Source organism: Sinocyclocheilus anshuiensis, unplaced genomic scaffold (genome assembly GCF_001515605.1).
Source record: "Sinocyclocheilus anshuiensis isolate Anshui unplaced genomic scaffold, SAMN03320099.WGS_v1.1 scaffold502, whole genome shotgun sequence".
NCBI classification, from domain to species: domain Eukaryota; kingdom Metazoa; phylum Chordata; class Actinopteri; order Cypriniformes; family Cyprinidae; genus Sinocyclocheilus; species Sinocyclocheilus anshuiensis.
Genome location: NW_015544194.1, coordinates 346,479 through 366,466, shown reverse-complemented (window position 1 = coordinate 366,466; position 19,988 = coordinate 346,479). Strand labels below are relative to the sequence as shown.

The 19,988-nt window shown below is 37.9% G+C and overlaps 2 protein-coding genes across 2 annotated transcripts in view; both read left to right on the top strand.

Annotated features, from left to right (window-relative positions):
- The window catches only part of b4galnt4b (beta-1,4-N-acetyl-galactosaminyl transferase 4b), an 81,911-nt gene extending 71,906 nt beyond the window's left edge, over positions 1–10,005 (top strand). The window contains exons 12-21 of the mRNA XM_016497083.1: positions 1,031–1,140; positions 2,483–2,583; positions 2,681–2,754; positions 4,555–5,818; positions 7,390–7,739; positions 7,947–8,100; positions 8,279–8,351; positions 8,656–8,809; positions 9,551–9,677; positions 9,883–10,005. Coding sequence (XP_016352569.1) covers positions 1,031–1,140; positions 2,483–2,583; positions 2,681–2,754; positions 4,555–5,818; positions 7,390–7,739; positions 7,947–8,100; positions 8,279–8,351; positions 8,656–8,809; positions 9,551–9,677; positions 9,883–9,997 — 2,522 coding nt within the window. The 3' untranslated portion in view covers positions 9,998–10,005. The remainder of the gene's footprint in view (positions 1–1,030; positions 1,141–2,482; positions 2,584–2,680; positions 2,755–4,554; positions 5,819–7,389; positions 7,740–7,946; positions 8,101–8,278; positions 8,352–8,655; positions 8,810–9,550; positions 9,678–9,882) is intronic.
- A 926-nt stretch (positions 10,006–10,931) lies between these two features.
- Positions 10,932–19,988, top strand: part of abtb2a (ankyrin repeat and BTB (POZ) domain containing 2a) — a 23,876-nt gene continuing 14,819 nt past the window's right edge. The window contains exon 1 of the mRNA XM_016497073.1: positions 10,932–11,920. Within this exon, the coding sequence (XP_016352559.1) occupies positions 11,077–11,920 (844 nt within the window). The 5' untranslated portion in view covers positions 10,932–11,076. The remainder of the gene's footprint in view (positions 11,921–19,988) is intronic.

Below are 19,988 nucleotides of genomic sequence, written 5' to 3'. Positions count from 1 at the left end.
ATAAACCCCCACATATTTGTCTTCCTATATTTTTTGCATCACGAACAGTGAGCTTGATCTCCCTGGTACAGTATTTTCTCCTCTTTACAGACCTCATAAAAGTTCCACACAAATTACATTTTGGGAAATGATTGCAATGCAGTTTGTGTGCAATTCTGGAATAGAGATCGGCCAAAATAAAACTAAAACCCGGTTCCGATTTATAGCCGACATGCCATCTGAACTCACCGTTCTTGTTTTGGGTTGGTGCGTAGATGGTCTCTTCTTCTGCTCTTTCCTGTCGTGACGGTTAGCGTAGCGTCGAATTGATCACCTATGTATTCGTCGTCTGACTGCATGAACCGAACCGTGACGTCTGTACCGTGACGGTTCGGGACGAATACATGTACCGTTACACCCCTACTGTCCAGTCATATTGCTGGATCTCATTGTGCTGCTCTCAGTTGTAATTTAAATCATGCATTCACACCTGACCCAACTGATGCTTACCATTGGTTCAATACAATGATGGATATATAATGTGATATAATGACATAATGTGATATATCATATACAATGCAATATGTCATAATGTTCAAAAGTTTTACATCAGCTAACAAAACTGTCCATATGTGTTGAAATATTTTCTTGCAGCATTCTAGCACTGTTGTGTGTACTGTGTGTATAGCTGTGGTTGGTAAACAAAATAAACATCCATCTCTCAGGACAGACAGTGTGGATATGTGGTTTGCAAGCACGTTCATGTTTAATTGCTTGTGTGGAAGCTCAGCAGCGCATTGGTGGATCCATATGGTGGTGTAGATATAGGATGTCAGCTTGTTAGGAGCAGCACCACTGAATATGTAACAGTCAGGACTGAGATACAAGCTAATAGTGATGAATGGAAGCCAGTTGAATATCTGTATGGAAATTAGCAAACTGATTTTATGTAACATTTTTAATTTAGATGAACGAGCAGTTATTTGTATGTCGACTGTCTTATGAAGAGTGTGGGAATTGTCTCATATTGATGCCGTATTTGTTGTCCTAGTTCCCATGATAGATCAGTCCAGGCTGGAGAATGTTCTGCCATCTTGTGTCTACTCTCCTACCTACGTGGTGAAGGACTTCCCTATCGCACGCTATCAAGGCCTGCAGTTTGTAAGTAACAGTCTCGCCAAGCACACTGTCTATGTTGATAACAGAAATGTTGGCTGCTGATTTTTAAAAATGTACTAAAATATGCAGTCGATAACTTACCTCACTCTAGTGCAGCTTTGGCTTAATGAGTTGCTTTAAGCTTTGCAGTTGTGTGTTCAACTTTAGAGCATTTGATACATTATTTCATATTGTGAAATATTATTACAATTTAAAATGACGTTTTCTGTTTGAATATATTTTCAAATGTAATTTATTCCTGTTATGGCAAAGCTACATTTTTAGCATTACATAAGAACATTTCTTCTTATTAATATGAACATTTTTTCAGTACTTTGTAAATAATCAAAAGTTCAAAAGAAAACCATTTATTTAAAAGATTTGTTGCTGTCACGTCTGACAAATTTATGATCAACAAATGTTAATTACCGGTATTGATCATAAATTGCTAGTTATGAAATATGTAAAGATATTTTTAATAATAATTTTGAAAAAACACTAGAGTTTAATTTTATAAGAAGCGGGATATAAAATGCATTTTATTTTCATGAACTAGGGGTCTGGGACCCACTAGGGGGCCTCAGCATACTTCTGGCCTCAAAATGATTTTTTTTTTTAAACAAAGCAAATTTTTAAATAAGCTAAAATCTTTGAAAATAAAGATGTTTATTGATATCATATTCCTTATTTGAATGTGTTTCCTGACATTTTTATAAAAAAACAAGTCAAAGGGGTAAAAACTGGATAAATGAGGAAAATTAAAAGTGTGATTTCCATTTCCATAAAAGCCATTAGAATTTCTGAAATTAATATATAATATAATTTTCTAGTTATGTCCAGCTCTGAAATTTGTGGTTTGCTATACTGCTGCCTGGAAAATCATGTGAATTTGCTGATCATAGAGAATGTGACTTTGAATAACATTCAATTCATTTGTTTTATTTTTATAATTTATTTTAATATATTGTCACTCCTAGTTTCAGTAAATAAAAAAGGTTTGAAAATAAACAGCTTTGTTATTGAAGCGAAGTACCAGAAATATCTTGGCCTACATTTTGAATATTGTCTTGGACAGTGGCCCCCATGAAAAAGGATGAGAACCACTGATGAAGTGGACCTGCTCTTTTTAAAAGATATGTCTGAGCTTAGAGCAAACATTGCCCTCTTTTGGTCATCACTGTTAAACACAAGTCTGAGAAGAGAGGGTGGTGCGTACGTTAAATCTCATGCTGTCCAATTACAGTCGCTGTTTTTAATTCTTCTGATTGTATTATCTGATACACTTTTGGCTTAATAAATACATGTCTTTACCTATTTTCTCTTATTTTTATGTGTGCTCAACCAGGTCTACCTTTCTTATGTGTATCCCAATGACTTCACCAGACTTACTCATATGGAGAAAAAGAACAAATGCTTCTACCGAGAGTCTCCTGTCTACTTAGAAAAGTATGAATCCTGACTGATCATAAGAAATGAAGCAATAACTAAATATGTAAATAAAAAGATAACCATGGCCCTGTTACTCTTTTGAATTGTCATGTAGATTTGGCTTCTACAAGTACATGAAGATGGATGAGGACGAGGATGACCAGCCTGTTTTCTTCCCCAAACCTGATGGTCTGTGTTCAGCTGGGATCTTAATAACAGATAAGAATTCAGCAGCTGTTTGCTCTCTTTAAAATCTCACCATCTGTAATGAGCCAAGCGACATATGTGTTCCCAGGGTTCAAAATTAACACAAACCAGACGGCAAATGTGAGTAGAAATGGGCTTTAAGGAGTAAATAAAACAGTTGGCCGCCAACTTTATTAGGATCATTACGTGGTTTAGGTTACACTGTTAGTAAAATACAGTTTGATTGTCACTTATACAAAGATATTGTACAGTATATCACAATATCACATTTCACATTTTTTAGTTTTCTCTTTTTTTTCACTCGAGATACAAAAGAAGAAAGGCAGAGAGAGTTTGTAACCATAACTGTGAAAAAGCATTTATAAAGTGTAACCTAGTGAGGATGTGTCATTCCTAGACCAGTCCTTCTGAAGCTTCAAGGCATTAAATGGTAGAGATGGTCTAGTAGTGAGTGCACATAGATACATCATAAATGTTTCCTCCCCTGCAGTCACAACATGAAAACACTAATAAAATTATAATTTAAAGAATATTTTATATTGAATTTTATATATTAACTGACTTTCTGTTAATGCAGTACAGGTAATGACAACCTTCTGTGGTCTCCAGTGCATTATGTGATTCATTTACAGCGAAACAAAAGAAAACATTATGCGTTTACCTCAATAATATATATTTTTTTCGTCTTGCATAAAATAGTCAGATTGAACAAGCTCAGTATTAATTCATAATTTTTTAGCTAATTCTATTTTTTGGTGAATTGGAATCTGTGCAAAGGATGCAGAGGATACATCTAATGACACCTAGTGCAAATCCTTCAAAAAGGGCAGAATGAAGGACGCAAAACAAAGTATGCCTACTAAGGATCCTTCAAACTGAGACATCCTTTGATGGAGCTTCATGAAGTGGCAGTCTAGATTTGCAGCCTTACAAGAATGCATCTGTCTGTTTGAGAAGCACCCACTGTGTCGTTGTTATCTTTGGGCCCACTTTATATTAGGTGGCCTTAACTAGAAAAAAAATATAAGTACAATGTAATTATTGTGTTCATATTGTATTGCAAAATAATTATTCTGCTGTTGAGGTGGGATACGGGTAAGGTTAGAGACAGATTTGGTGGTATGGGTAGGTTTAAGTGTGGTTTAAGGTGTAAGGGATGGGTCAACAGTGTAATTAATTATAAATGTAATTTAAAAAATTCACAATAAGTGCATTGTACCAAAAATTTTACATAGTAGTTAAGGCCACTTAATATAAAGTGGGACCTTATCTTCATTTTTGGTGGCAACCACCGTTAAGGTGCAATACTGCCTTCTACTACACTGATGCATATGTATATGTGTATATGTATGTATGTACCTGTATGTATGTAGGGAAAAGCACAACGTGTGTGTTTGTGCTAGGTGCAGTTTCATCAATATGCTCATCTCCTATATCATTCTTCAAGTGACCTGCACTACAGTAAACAAAATCGCAAATAAAATAATGCAAAGTACTGTTTCGTGACCAGTAAGAAATATTTATAACTGATAAACTGTGTCAATGTAAAAGTCAAACTGGCATATGTGGCAAATAGTTCATTTTGAACCTTGTGTGTGCATTTGGACAGCTGCAACCATGCTGTGTGTAACGGTCTGGAGATGATTATCATTAGCTGTAGATTTCCATCAACACTGCAGCAGCCTCACTGACTCTTTAATCATGTCATTAAGCAATTCTCATTTCAGATTACATTAATTATTTAAAGGGCTTTGGTTTGATGGGACTTGTCTCTTCTGACAGATTTCCTGGAGGAGGAAGAAGGTGTCGACCCAGAGGAGACAATCAATTCCAGCAACCGGCCAGTCAAGAGGAGTAGTCCACCCTATCAGACATCAAGAATTACAGCATCCACTGCTTCCTCCAAGCCTGATAGATTAGACAGGGGTTCAAAGAGCTACATCTTTCAGCAAGGAAGGCAGTACGTTCGGTTAAAAGAGCGAGAGGGGAGTACAAGACCGAAAGGGGAAAGGTTTTATAAACACTCTCTTGTGGTGGATGATGAAATGACAGAAATAAGACAGGCAAAGGGTAGTACAGGTGCGTTAGAGCCTCAAAGTGGGTCTCTAAATGAACAGACGGGAGCGAGCGAGGAACAAGGGGAATCCCAAACACTTGCGCTGGTTCAGAGAGGGCGTTCTTTAACATGGCTACTGCCTGACCCTGAACTGCCAAACCAGAGTAAACTGACAGAAACTTCTAGCCCACCTGTGAAGGGAAAATCACTCTTTAAGCTTCCTCAGAAGTCCCCTCTATATGTCTTGGCCAATCGGATTTTAGGTAATGCAGGCAAACCTGTGGTTGGGACCAGTGTGGAAAAAGAGACTAATACCAATAAAATTTACATCACTAGACCCCGTCCTCCAGTAAGCAGACCAAAACCTCCTGTGAAAGTGTTTCCTGGTGTGTTCCTTTATCAATCTAGAAAGAGCAAGAGGCTTGTGGATTTGAATTCAAAATGGAGGTCCTTAAAAACGCAAGCAGCTGCTTCTCTCGCCTGGCAGAACTTCCCCTTAATGGGCCTTAAGACTTCCACCCAATCTGCCCTGTTAAAACACAGTCATCCTTCCTTGCCTACGGAGCCTGGGCCTCATAATAAGGGTGACCCTACAGCCTCCATATCAGATACAGACAGCTTGCCTCCTTCAAGCTCAGAAAGGAGAGACCACCCTGGGTTAAACTCGTCTGAGAACAGCCGGTCTCCGGTGCAGCCAACAAAGGTCTCAGAGATGCCGGAGGGATCGGACATGGCTCCTCAGAGCAGAGGCCTTGAGGAAGGAGAGATGTCAGAGTACAGTTATGAGGAGACTGATGTGAGGCCACACTTGTCAGAGAAGGCAATAAATTGGCAGCGGACCTTCAGCGTGAACCCTGTGGACTTTGAGCTGCTGAGGTCAGACTGGAACGACCTGAGGTGTAACGTCTCGGGGAACCTGCAGCTCGCAGAGAACGAGGTCATTGATGTGATCTCACAGTACATGGAGAGGCTAAATGAGAGGAATGGAGGGTGGGTGAGATCTTAAAATGCAAATGAGGATATTTAAATGGATATTTCACCCAAAAATAAATCTTTCATTATGTACCCACTTTCGTGTTGATCGAAACGAGTATAAATTTCTTTGTATAATTTTAATCCAATATTATCGGTACACGCATTCGTATGGAATATTTTCGGGTAAGGGTCTTTCGGTTCAGTATGCATGTGTACTGAACAAATACAGCATTGGTTTAAACCACTGCACAAGTGGAACTTCATTGGAAATTTCCAGTTTCCAAAATTTTCCAGTTTTATAAATTGTTACTTTTGATAAGAAACAAAGTGTTCTGTTATTAAAATCTGTTATTAAACAAGTTATGACAGCCACTGTATAAATGGAATATATTTCAACAACAAATGTTATAATTTAGAAGTTAATTTAAAAACTGCATTATGTGCAATTTATATGTTTGCATTCATTTTTTTAGTTGAGTGTTTACTATATTTAAAAATAAATAGTATTTAAATTTAAGTTTTAACTCGTTTATTGTAACCTTATAGTAATGTAAAAGGGCTCCCTATAGTTTAGAGCAGAAACTGAGGTAGATTTTAATCCTTTAGAGATTTACAGAAAGAGCAAATTGTTCAGTAAACCACTGTTTAATTAAAAAAAAAATGCAATTTAATGTTTAGTTTTGTCACCCTGCTGCATCGAAACCATACCGAACCATGATGTCAAAATTATATTATATTATTATAAAATTATAAAGAAAGCATTTACATACAGTAGGCTTAAAGGCGCAGTTGGAAAAACAGCCTTTTTAATACTATGAATAATTATAGAGAAGACAGAAAATGAACAGTATTTTTTAGAAATTAAGACTATTTTAGGTGTAGACAACTTTACTAATAATATGGACCTTAGGGAAAAATATATATATAATTCAAAAATTAATAAATATGTGTGTGGGTTTTTCCTGCTGAGCCTGCAGCTCAAGTGTAGAGCTATCTTTTAATTCTAACCTTGTACTGAGACAGTCTAAACTCCTGCTGGTAAGCGGTCTCTCAGTGGGTCGCTTCATGCAGTTTTATCATAACAAATGGGAAAGCTTTATTACTCCTGACACAACTAGATTAAACAGGATACGTGGTGTTACATTATGTAAGTATATTTATCATGTATATTCCTTATTGTCTCATTTAAATGCACTCTATTTACAGCAACTGTTCTCTTTTTTCTCACTGTTTCTTCTTCACCTCTCTATCAGGATCTACACTCTGGTCCGTATTGTAAATGTAGAGAAGAGGAGGGACTCAGCCAGGGGCAACCGTTATTTGATGGAGCTGTTGTTGATGGAGGGAGGGAAAAGAGTGGTGCGCCTGCTGGTAAGCGGTCTCTCAGTGGGTCGCTTCATGCAGTTTTATCATAACAAATGGGAAAGCTTTATTACTCCTGACACAACTAGATTAAACAGGATACGTGGTGTTACATTATGTAAGTATATTTATCATGTATATTCCTTATTGTCTCATTTAAATGCACTCTATTTACAGCAACTGTTCTCTTTTTTCTCACTGTTTCTTCTTCACCTCTCTATCAGGATCTACACTCTGGTCCGTATTGTAAATGTAGAGAAGAGGAGGGACTCAGCCAGGGGCAACCGTTATTTGATGGAGCTGTTGTTGATGGAGGGAGGGAAAAGAGTGGTGCGCCTGTCTGACTACATCTATCTGCTGTTGCACCGCAGTCGATATGAGGAGGGAATTGAGAGCAGAGAGGGAACTTTACCCTCATCCCACCATACACCCTCCAAAAACCCACCGCCCAGCGGCTCCAGTACCCAAACACGCACCACCACAACCTGGAGCACCAGCTGGGCCAAACCCCTGCTCTGCCAGCCGACCATGTTAGAATGGAGACATGACGTGATGGTACACTTTGTAGTACCAGGTATTTAAAACTAATATGAGCTCCTGTTTGTGCATATTTATCAAAGCAATGCAAATAAGTGTACATGAGGACTGTAGAGAGCTTGTCAATTTGAAAACAAAGCCAGATACGGGACATTTTAGGAGCGCAATATAACTAGTTTAATTTATGAATAGCTTGGCAAACTGCAGTTTCATAGCCACTCATCGGAGTTGTCTTCTGTGACAGTAAAGAACCAGGCTCGCTGGGTGCAGCAGTTTATCTCAGATATGGAGCTCCTGCACCGTGAGACCAAGGATGAGAATTTCATCGTGATCGTCGTAGACTTCCAGAGTGATGACATGGATGTGGAGCAGGCACTGAAGGAGAGCACTGTGCCCAGGTGAGGACTGAGTTCTTGTGTCTTTCCACTTTTAGCTAAGCACCTGCAGAGCAGAGTCCCTGCATAGATCTTCACTGGAGGATTCTTCATGTAAGTCCTGTTTTTGGGCTCACATACTGTTTGTAACTGAGAAAACAACATTTTTCTCATTTGTTTGTTTTTGGCTCTGTGTGTGTAGGTACAAGTATCTGAGACGTGAAGGGAACTTTGAGAGATCATCTGGTTTACAGATGGGTGTAGACACCATAGAGGTGAGAATATTTTATACAGGCCTTTTCTATTGTAAATATGTACTGTACCTGGGGTGATCTGTGTTTGGGAACAATATTTGAAAGTTTAATTTTAATGGAAAATAATGAATTTTTATAGATGATTGAAGGGCTCTCTTTTCCAGAATGGAAGCTTGTCTAGAAGGTGTTTTGGGATTTTTTTTAGGCATTTGAAAATTAATTCAAAACATAACTTTAATTGATAAAAAAAGTAATATTTACAAATTTTCTCCAAGAAAATTGGTTGCACAAAGCAACACTGGTGATGGTGTAACATCATTTCCAGGACAGTCACAGCATAGTGTTCCTGTGTGACCTGCATATCCACTTCCCTCACAATATCCTGGAGACTATTAGGAAGCACTGTGTGGAAGGCAGACTGGCCTTCGCACCCATTGTCATGAGGCTGGACTGTGGGAGCTCACCTCTGGAGCCTGATGGTAAAACATATACACAGACACTTTTAGAGACAGCTGCTAGGTACATACAAACACATATGCTTAAACACCAGTTGTGCATAATGTGTCTGATTCTATTTCTTGCATATCCTGTTTGTTTTAAACAGAGTCGTATTGCTCTCTTTAGACATAATGTCTAGCAGTTTACTTTTTACTTTTTTCACTTTAATGGACCTTGGTGAATAATAGTATATATTTATTACAAAAACATACGTTCATAGTAATTCGAAAGGTTTGAACAGTAGTGTATGTATAGATTAACTGTTATAGCAAATTTATTCACTGAAATAAATACGATTTTACCACAAGCAGGATTGATATGTGATATGAGAAGAATGAGTGGAATGATTGTTTGAAAAAGGTTACGTCGGAATGTAATTGGTTATTTATACAGAGAGAGGCTGATTTATTTTATTTTCTTATTTGCCTTTGTCAGACACATTTTAGTCAAAAACAAATTTGCATATTTATTCTGATGGGTCAATATATTATATGCATCAGGCTGTCAGCTTCCTCTGGCATTTTGGAAGTGATTTCCCTCACTTAGGGTACTGCACATGAATTGACAAATAAAATTGTTTTATGCATCTTCTAGGTTATGGACATTGGCATGAAATTGGCACAAAACTGTTTTTGCTAAATTAGTTTAGAATGCATTTTTAAGAAACTGGGAGATCTCCATTGTTTGTGTACATTTATCTGAGGTCTGATTTTCTCACACAGGCTTTTGGGAAGTGAATGGCTTTGGCTTGTTTGGAATTTATAAGTCTGATTTTGATAAAATTGGTGGGATGAATACAGAGGAGTTTAAAGACCGCTGGGGAGGAGAAGACTGGGAGCTGCTGGACAGGTAATTAATTCCATTGCGAATGCCAGTTTGTTCTGGTAACACTGTATGATAATGTTCCATTACATAACATTAGCTAATGCATTAATAAACTATGCGGCTTAACTATGAGAATGTGAAAGTTAATATCAAACCAATCAAGTCTTAGTTCCAGTGTTGGTGTAACTACTGTGTTTTGTCTCTCTTCCTCTGTCACATCTTCTCTCAGGGTTCTGCAGAACGGACTAGAGGTAGAAAGACTGCGACTGAGGAACTTTTACCACTATTTCCACTCCAAACGGGGCATGTGGAACATTCCTATTAAAAGACCATCTCAAGGATAACAGGAGCACAGAGGACCCTGCTGTTGTTTTTGGCTGGCTTAGTGTGTGTGGTGGCCATTTCTGCCCCAGTCGATGTTCAGGGGAACATGGGCCTGCCACACTGTGTTTGATGTGAGCGCTGGAGTTTGATGAACAAGATTCTCTTAAGGGCTTTGCCAAGTTCATTCAACTTGATGGGTAAAATATGAATCTGTGAAGAAACCAGGAGAACGCTGAGAGTGGATAATTGAAGGCACATGCACATGAGACATTTTAAAAATGCTTCTTTGCCAGTCTTAAGATTTAAAAGAAATGTGAAGAGAGAGGGTTGTCTAATATTCTGCAGTTTGTCTCTTTATTTCAAACTTAACGAGTAGTTTAAAATAGCAGAGGTTTGGGCTCACAATACTTACTTATTTTGAATATACTTCAAAATACTTACAATAGAGGGTGCCAAATTATAAAGAGTGTTAGACTTACACAGCAATACAGACAAGTTTTGATGAAGGGATAATTTCTGTGAAATTGTTTGTAGACGATTTAGGTATGTACGTTTCCCCGTTCAAATTTCTTGTTTTGAAGAATAAATGAAGTTCATTCAAATGAATCTTGTTCAGATATTATTTCAGCATAATCCTTCTACTAACCACCACACGAGGGCATAAACGTGCATCAAACAGATGCAGGAATATTTCACCTCTATAGAATTAGTATACCACTTTAATTTGTTTAAGTTAGCTATGCTATGTATTGCCTATTAACCCGAGACCGAACTCTTGTCCTATGTTCTGACTTTGCACTGACTGAACTGCGCGAGCGTTGCGCGTGTCTGATTGGTTGAGAGAAAGCTGTGCGCTGATTGGACGAAACTTTTAGCTGTCAAAAGTCTGACCAGCGTGGGTCATACGGCACTGGATTGCCCATGTGTGCAGACCTTTAAACCAAGAGCTGTGCTTTACGATGGACGTGCGTTAACTTAAGTCAAGGAGTTTGGCTTTGCGCTGCGTGTCTACTAACCAGGGAAGTAGTGCACCTCCTGTTAAGTCCTATATATTGGAAAACGTAGAATAAATCACTCCACTTACATAAATAAGCAAGATATGGCAGCCTTGAGCAATACTACTATGAAGACTTTTGAGGATTTGACCCTGGACTCTGGATATGGAGCCGGTGATTCTTACAGATCCCTCAGCTTGTCCTCCTCCAAGTCCAACTCGCAGGCGCTCATCAGCTCTCCACAGCGAGGGAACTGGTGGAGCTACACGGATTCCATGAACAGCAGAAACAACAGCTGGGACACAGTGAACACGGTGCTTCCTGAAGACCCAGAGGACATCTTCTCCAAATGTCCGAGGTTACCAGAGTTAGAAGAGTTCCCTTGGACAGATGAGGAGATCGATGTTGTCCTGCGTAAAGTTGCTGGAGACTCTTTCACACCAGAGAGCGTCAGGAGTCTGTCACTGCTTATGCGCAGAGCTTTGTTGCGGATCTCCAGAGAGGCGCAGCGGTTGAGTGTCGTGCACTGCAGGTGCACGCGGTTCGAGGTGCAGAGCGCGATGAGACTGGTCATGAGCTGGGCGCTGGCGGAAAGCTGCGTCTCGGCCGCGGTCAGAGCCATCTCGCTGTACAGCATGAGCGCCGGAGAGGTCCTGCGCAAGAGCAAGTCCTCCTGCTGCACACTGGGTCTGTCTGTCGGACGCTTTTTCCGCTGGATGGTGGACACTCGCATCTCAGTGCGCATTCACGAGTACGCGGCCATCTGTTTGACCGCTTGCATTGAAAATCTAGTGGAGGAGATCGGGCTCCGTGTGCTGGCGGCGCAGAGCGGGATCAACACCTCTCCAGTGACCCCTGAGGCGCTGGAGGCTGTCGTCAGCAATGACGCGGAGATATTTGGTCTCGTTCAACACTTTGAACATCTCATCTGCGGGAAGAACGCCAATGGTAAGACACTAATTAACAGAATGTAAGAGTAGTTAACACTTTACACTGTCCATTCAAGTTTATAGCATTAAAACCCAGGAAGGAAAGTTACATTTGGAGCACTTCGGTTCTCCTGGGAATGTCCTATGGTGGTCATTGATTTAGGGCCTGTGGTTCGTTTTATTTGTAGTCTTTAACATTACTGTGCATAGTCATACCAAAAAATATAATAATATAATATAATACAATGAGTTCATGTGACTTGAGAAATATAGAGTGCCTTCAAAATAAATGTTTGATACAACTGCATGTGTTACAGTTGACCAATTAATTAATTTTCACTGATGCACTTTTCATTTCTTATTCTATTAAAAAATGTTTTATTGTGCATGTTGATACCGTATAAGTAATTATAATAGCTAACACTAATTTACAATTACAAGTGGCCCTGCAAGGCTGCAAAAATAATTACATTTGTAATGTAACATGATCTCTGCATGTAAAATGTATTCATTATTATTTTGTATACAGAGACAAATGTGTGATTTGATTAGATTCTGAGTCTTTGAAGGGCACCTTGATCTTGGTCTCGGTGAAAATACTAATTATCGTTTCCACGTTCATCTTGTCTCAAAGAGGGATGTCAGCTCTGCGTAATTATGCATAAACAAATGTCAGAAACGCAAGTCTCCCCACAAGTCTGAATCTGATCATTATGCACGACAACTCAAGGCCCAGTGATGCGTTGCCTTTGGTGTATCATACAATAAACTGGTTGGGCGAATATAAGAAAATTATATTTGCTATCTGTTAGCACGAGTAGACAGGCTTATTAAACCTGTGCATCCATAATTTTGTTGTAGACTGTCATAAGTAATACTGATTAAATGATAGCTAAACATTTAATGATTCAGCCTTGATGTGTTATATTTGTTACCTGTCTGTATTTGTTTTCTTAATTTGACGATTCTCTCTGTATCAGAACTTACTGATTAAATGGTGGGATGTACATTATAAATAAGGTTTAGCTATGGCTGTACATCCCAATAGGCACACGCATTTTCAGAAGTGCACAAAAAACCCATTGTTCTGCTCTAAGCCATCCACAAGCCATGCAAGCTGTGGAAAATAAGCAGAAACAAGTGAGAGAGGCCAGAGTGAGAAGAATGGAAAGCCATCCCACACTCTCCCGCTGGTTTAAATCAGTCTGGTGATCGTCTCTGTGACAGGGCAGCCTGTATGAAGCTGGTCTGCTTGGCACTGCAGAAAGAGTGTCTTTTGGGGACAAGAGAGGAAATTATGTTTTCATTTTCATGTCTTTCACGAAGAAAAGTAAGAGTTTATTGATATCTCGTGGGATTGAAATAGAAACCATCAAGCTGCTGTAATGCCAACAGCAGCACACAAACTACATACTACACTACACTATACTTTGTACATCTGAATGTGGTAGCTATTAACATCTCGCTGTGTGTGGTTTTTACTTTGCACCCTACACTCTTAAAAATAAAGGTTCTTTATCGGCATGTATGGTTCCATGAAGAACCTTTCACATCCAGGGAAACTTTCCCTTGCTCAAAAGGTTCTTTAGATTATTAAAATGTTCTTCACTCTAAGAAAATAATTAAGAATTGTTTGGGAAATCCAAAATGGTTCCTCAATGGCACTGATCTGACACCCACCTTTATTTTTAAGAGTTTCGGTGTAGTTCAGACACTTCTGGAGGCGTAGGCTTAGAAATGTATTAATCCGATTCACATGTACACACTCCGCATGATTGATGTGACAGTGCACTCGTGCTCAATCACCCGTGGCTGGTAAAGTTGTTTTGCACACTTATACTGAGACACAGCTGACCTGTGTGATACTGAGGCTTAGAAACTCAGCAGTCACATGCCATTCTATGAAGCACACTTCACATCCAGCTCTCGGAGTAAAATATGTTGTATAAAATATTATTTGCATACACATATTGGTATGTCAATTTCAAATTTCATTCATCCAGGAAATCTGATGCTTGAGAAACAGAAATAGTACTTTTTATTTAGAGTGAGCGGGAAGACACTGAAGGCTGGCATATAGGCTTTCATGTCAAACACTCTTGTCTCACATGCTGAGCAGAACCACATCTGGAACTGTTTAATGCTGCACAGCTTAAATGACAGAAAAAGGCCATTTTCTATTGTGAAAGCTGCTGTGGTCTTGTTCTTTGGTCTCTATGCATTTGTCCACACAAACTGCCTTGAGCAGTGTGAATTATGATGAATTTATATTGTAGGTTGCCACTTAATACACAAAACACCACTTCTTGAAATGTATTTGTTTATTCAATATATTATTAGGTCTGCATAGCAAAGTAGTTTGTTGGGTTTTTATGAACTTAAAACAGTGTTGTGGCAGGCCATTGGGAAAATCCCAGCTGAAAATATATACAACCCACCAGTGGCTGGCAGGGGGTAATAAAAAAAACAAAAAAACAAGCATCTCTTCAGAGTGAGAGAGCACAGCAGTGAAAACCTTGGAAAATGTTGCATTAATAACCACAAAATGTATTTACGTCTATTAGTTCTTGCTTTCACTCACAACATTTGTACCATTAAAGCTAGTTTACTAAAATAACTGTTTATCAGTTTTTGATTGTATTTGATCATTTTATCCCTGTAATTTTAGGCGGAGGTCAACTGCTGTCACAGACAAGCCTTCACAATAAACAAGCTAATAACGGCCATTATGACTCAGCCATGCAAGATGTCAAACGGAAACATGTTATTCTTCTGGAAGGAAAGCGATAGGGCCTTTGAATAAATAGTCTGATTTAATTGAGGTCCCCACTTGGCTTTAATGACAGACAGGACATAAAAGAGCCGGTCAAACGAGGGGATGCAGGTGAGACACAGTTCACATCAGATTGGCTCTGTGCAGCATGAGAGCAGTCCCACAGAATGGGGTCTTGAGTTTTGGTCTGTGTGTGGAGCCTTGTAATCATCATTGGTTAATTATCCTCATAAAACTTTCCGCCCACACAGCCCAGTTTCTTTGAGCTTGACTACAAACCGCAGAAATTAGAGCATTTCCCAGCCACGGTCATTTAAAACTCAAGTGCGTTTAAAAGGCTGAACCTTTTTCTTGAGTAAGATTATTCGCTCTACTTTACTAAGATTTTCTCGGAAGTCCAAAATGTCCTCTGGGAATATTTAGAAGTAAGCATTTGCTGTGCTGGATGTACAGAAGCTGCTATAGTATTTCACAGGAGGCCTGTGCTCTGTGTTTGCACATGTAGCCTTTGAGTGCTATTATAAACATCGTCTTGAGGGTCTCACTTGGGCCCTCGAGCACCTAGAGTGGACAAATGCTTTCTATAAGAAGAGGAGAAGGTGCCTTCCTAAAGCATGCAATGACAGCTGCTCTGTGTGCGAGTTGACCTTCCTCAACTCCCCAGCATACCTGCCTGGATCCATTAGCATCTGTTCCAAAGAGGTGTTACTTAGTCTAAATTCAGGGTGGCCATGGAAGTTGCACTGAATTGACTTCAGATTCATCAAAATTCAGGCAAATGTCCATCGCTGATTTCTGTTTGAATTTTAAGGGATAGTCCACCCCAAAATGTACTCATGTCGTTCCAAACCTGTATATGACTTCCATTCTTCTGTGGAACACAAAAATAAGATATTTTGAAGAGCGTTGGTAACGAAACTATTTTGATCACCATTGACTTCCATTGTATGCACAAAAAAACAATGAGATGAGAAATGAGAAAATCACAGTCTCATCGCAGTTCATAACTGTTTTTTGGTGGGTAGATGGCATGAATACGTATGATTTCATTCACACATTTTCAAACAATGGTTGAGTTTAGGGATGGACCTTCATGCTTACTTTTTTTCTAAAAATCGTTCGTTTTCCCACAAATCACATTGTATGGATTCATACAAAATCATCACCGCATAAAATGTGTTTTGTTAGATCTGGATGCTCAAAATATATGATTATTGTTTCTATAAAAGAAACAAAGTCATACAGGTTTGGAACGGCAACATTAGGGTGAATAAATGATGACAGAATATTCAATTGTAGGTGAACTATCCCTTTAGCTCTGTGCCATGTGAAGTCCAATTCTGTTTAAACGGGAAGAGAGAGGAAACACTTGTGGTTTGATTTACATCAAACAAGATCTAAACGTATGTAGGAATGTAGCATTTTATGATACAACATAAAACATTTTATGGGGCTGCTTCACTGTTTTGTTACTACAAGCATCGAATCACTTATGCTCACGTAAAGAGCACTCACAACTGAAAGGAACTGTTCCCTTTAGCACCTCATTAATCCAAATATATGTGCAAGACTAAAGGTTTTACACATTGCTAATGTTCAAAGAACAATGTTCCTTGGAGCTTTTCATAAAGCACAGAAAAAGCACTTACATGAATAATTATACGCTGGGGAACACCATAGCTCCTGACAGCCCATAAAAATCACTGCTAATCAGTCATGTTAAGAATACAGTGAGTTACTCTACACCTCTTTGTTCCACCATTAACTGTTAAAGTAGGTGTCAAACGCGATTTTAGCCTTATGTATAGCTTGGGTGAATATAATGTTGTTAACTGAGGATCTTGTGTGAATTGAATGTGATGTAATCAACAAAAAGTTATTTCAAAGGGTTAATAGAGGATAATTAAGCATCCACATTGTGTTCCTTGAGTGATGTATCTGGATTCTTTACCACAGAGTGCAACTTAATCAAGTGTGTGTCATCACAGCAATTACACAGAGTGATTTATTTAGCAGTATCTGTTTGCCTTGAGTCTTGACACCCATCATGTTTTATGGATTAGCTCTGCATGATTAATGTTATAATGTCGTCTCTCCTCAACATATCCCATACTTACCAAACCCTCCAACTTTGATTAATATTGCAGTCTGACAAGCTAAATTACATTAAAATCCTACTCAGCGATAACCCTGTTAGCCTGCGAAGCCCAGTGAATAGACTGTAAGTAATTAAGCTATCAGCCGAAAGAGACTGTGTCCTCCATTCAACCCCCAGATCAGGAAATCCACTTTATAGCCATGACATGTTTTGAAGAACTGCTACAAAAATACTTTGCAATTGAAATTACTGCCTCGGTGGAAACTGGCTCAGGGGTTTATGGGTGAGAGAAGCGGGCAGATGGAGATCCTGTGTAGCACTGAGTTTCTGTAGTTCTGCTTTTTCCATCTATCACAAGAATGAGGCTTCAGAGTGAATTCTTGGCTTTAGACTGTAGCTCTCACACAGGCCACTCTGATACAGACCAGGCTGTCAAACTGTTTTAGTTATGGCTTGAGGTAGCAAGTGGTGTCAAAAGGCTAAAGTGAGAGGTTGTGATGAGTGACCTGTCTGTCAGTCACAGAGATCATCCATAAATGGGTGATACTTCAGTTAGTGGAGCTTTTCCTCTAAGATATCTCTAAAGAAATACCTCTAAATAGTTGGGAATTAGAACTGGGAAGACACTTAATATTCATGAATATTCTCGATTTGACTGCACTGACACTGCTGAATGAAGACACTGTTGTCTTCTGTAGAGCTGTTTGTTTCATAATTGATGAATTTTGAAATATCAAAACTGTTATTGAACTGAATTAAATCAACACTGAACTGATTTGAGATGAATAACAACAGTTGTCTTCTAGAGCTGATTATAGCTGAATTAAGCTTTTTTCATAGTTGATGAACTTTACACAGTTATTGAACTGAACTGAATCAACACTGAACTGGCTTGAACTAAACAATGACATTATTGTCTTTTTAGAACTGATTTTCGGCACAATTTGAATTAGTCTCATATTTAAAAACGTTTGCATCATTGATTCTGTTGTTTTCCTATTTATTACTGTGAAGCTGCTTTGAAACAGTATTGTATAAATTAAGCGCTAAAGGTGACTTGACCAATGTTCCCTCTAAGCGCGCAGAAGAAATAATGTGCCACACTCACGCATAAATGAGTTGGGAAAGCCATTTGCGAAAGCGAATGAATTGCAATGCTCGGGTAAACCGCTATAGAGTTAGAACCGGTGAATGCGGTTTCATAGATAGAGAATGATGTGCGCCAAATGAGTCACTGTAGAAACCAAATATTTTAATGCGGACGAAATAGCTCAAATCGAGAGCCAACGCAAACGCAATGACATGTGAAATAAAACGTCATCATGTATTAAAGAAGAGTGGCTTGATTAAGTGCTGGAAATAGCGGATGATGGGCACAGAACGGTAACAAAACATTTTACAGTAAAAAATGGTAACAAGACATTTACAGTCACACACAGGTGTATTGTGCAAACTGTACTTCATAGGGAAGTTTAGATAGCCTAACTATAGAAGAATTCACGTTTTTTTTACTTACAGATCTCAGTTTAAATGCTTCAGTTTATTTTCTGTTCTATTCTATTCTATCAGTTTAAATGCTTCAGTTTGTTTTGATATTTTATTATGTTAGGCCTATATTATAAACCTAATAAATAATTTACCTTGTTTTTTAATGGAGTCTCTTATGCTCATCAAGGATATATTTATTTGATCAAAAATACAGGGGAAAAAAACAGTAATATTGTGAAACATTATTGCAATTTCTAATATTGGTTTCCTATTTTAATTTTAAAATATAATTTATTCCCGTGAAGCAAAGCTGAATTTTCAGCATCATTACTCCAGTCTTCAGTGTCATATGATCCTTCAGAAATCATTCTAATATGCTGATTTATTATCAGTGTTGGAAACTGTTGTGCTGCTTAATATTTAGTTTGGGACCTGTGATACTTTTTTCTTGATTCTTTGATTAATAAAAAGTTACAAAGAACAGCATTTATTCAAAATAGAAATCTTTTCTAAAAATATAAATATTTACTATCACTTTTTATCCATTTAACATTCTTGCTGAATAAACATATTAATTTCTTTAAAAAAACTAAAATACTGACCACAAACTTTTGAATAATAGTGTATATTGTAACACAACATTTCTATTTTGAATAAACACTGTTCTTTTTAACTTTGTATTTATCAAAGAATCCAGAAAAAATATCACTGGTTCCAAAAAAAAATATTAAGCAGCATAACTGTTTCCAACATTGATTATAAATCAGCATATTAGAATGATTTGTGAAGGATCATGTGAAGACTGGAGTAATTGATGCTGAAAATTGCTTTGCTTTATAGGAATAAATTATATTTTAAAGTATATTAAAATAGAAAACTTTTATTTTAAATTGCAATAATATTTCACAATATTATTTTGTGAAATAATATTCAGTATTTTATCAAATAGATACAGCCTTGATGAGCATAAGAAACTTCTTTAATAAACATTATTGATCCCAAACTTTCGAATGGCAGTGTATTATACTGTAAAAAACAAACAAAAAAAAAGTTTTCTCAGATAACCTAAAATGTACATCATTTAGTCACGGGTCAAATTAAATAAAAATAGCACATTAAAGTTAAAAGTTACACACTTTTTTTGTGTGCGCGCTGTACAGGTCTGGTATAAAGAATGTTTTTGCTCAGGTGGCCGAAATGTCCACCCAATAGAGAAAAGTTTTGCTCAGCAAGAAAAAAAATTTGAGGGAACATTGGACTTGACCCAGTAATAATTTACAAAACGTGTTGAATCAGGAAACTTAGTTAAAAAAAAAAAAAAAAGTACTTTGCTCTTATTTTATATTATCAAGTCATTTGGTATTTATTTGTGCAATTTTTCAAACGTTTTATAATTGTAACTGCAAAATAGGGTAACACTTTAGTATAGGGACCAATTCTTACTATTAACTCGTTGCTTATTAGCATACCTATTATGAACATATGTTTATTAGTACTTATAAAGCACATATTCTGCATGACCATATTCTGCATCCCTGTTCCTACCCAATAACTAAACATAAGAACTACCTTACTAACTAATAAGCAGCAAATTAGGAGTTTATTCATGCAAAAGTCATAGTCAATGGTTTGTTAATAGTCTGAATTGGACCTTAAAGGGGTCATATGATGCGATTTCAATTTTTCCTTTCTCTTTGAAGTGTTACAAGCTCTTGGTGCATAAAGAAG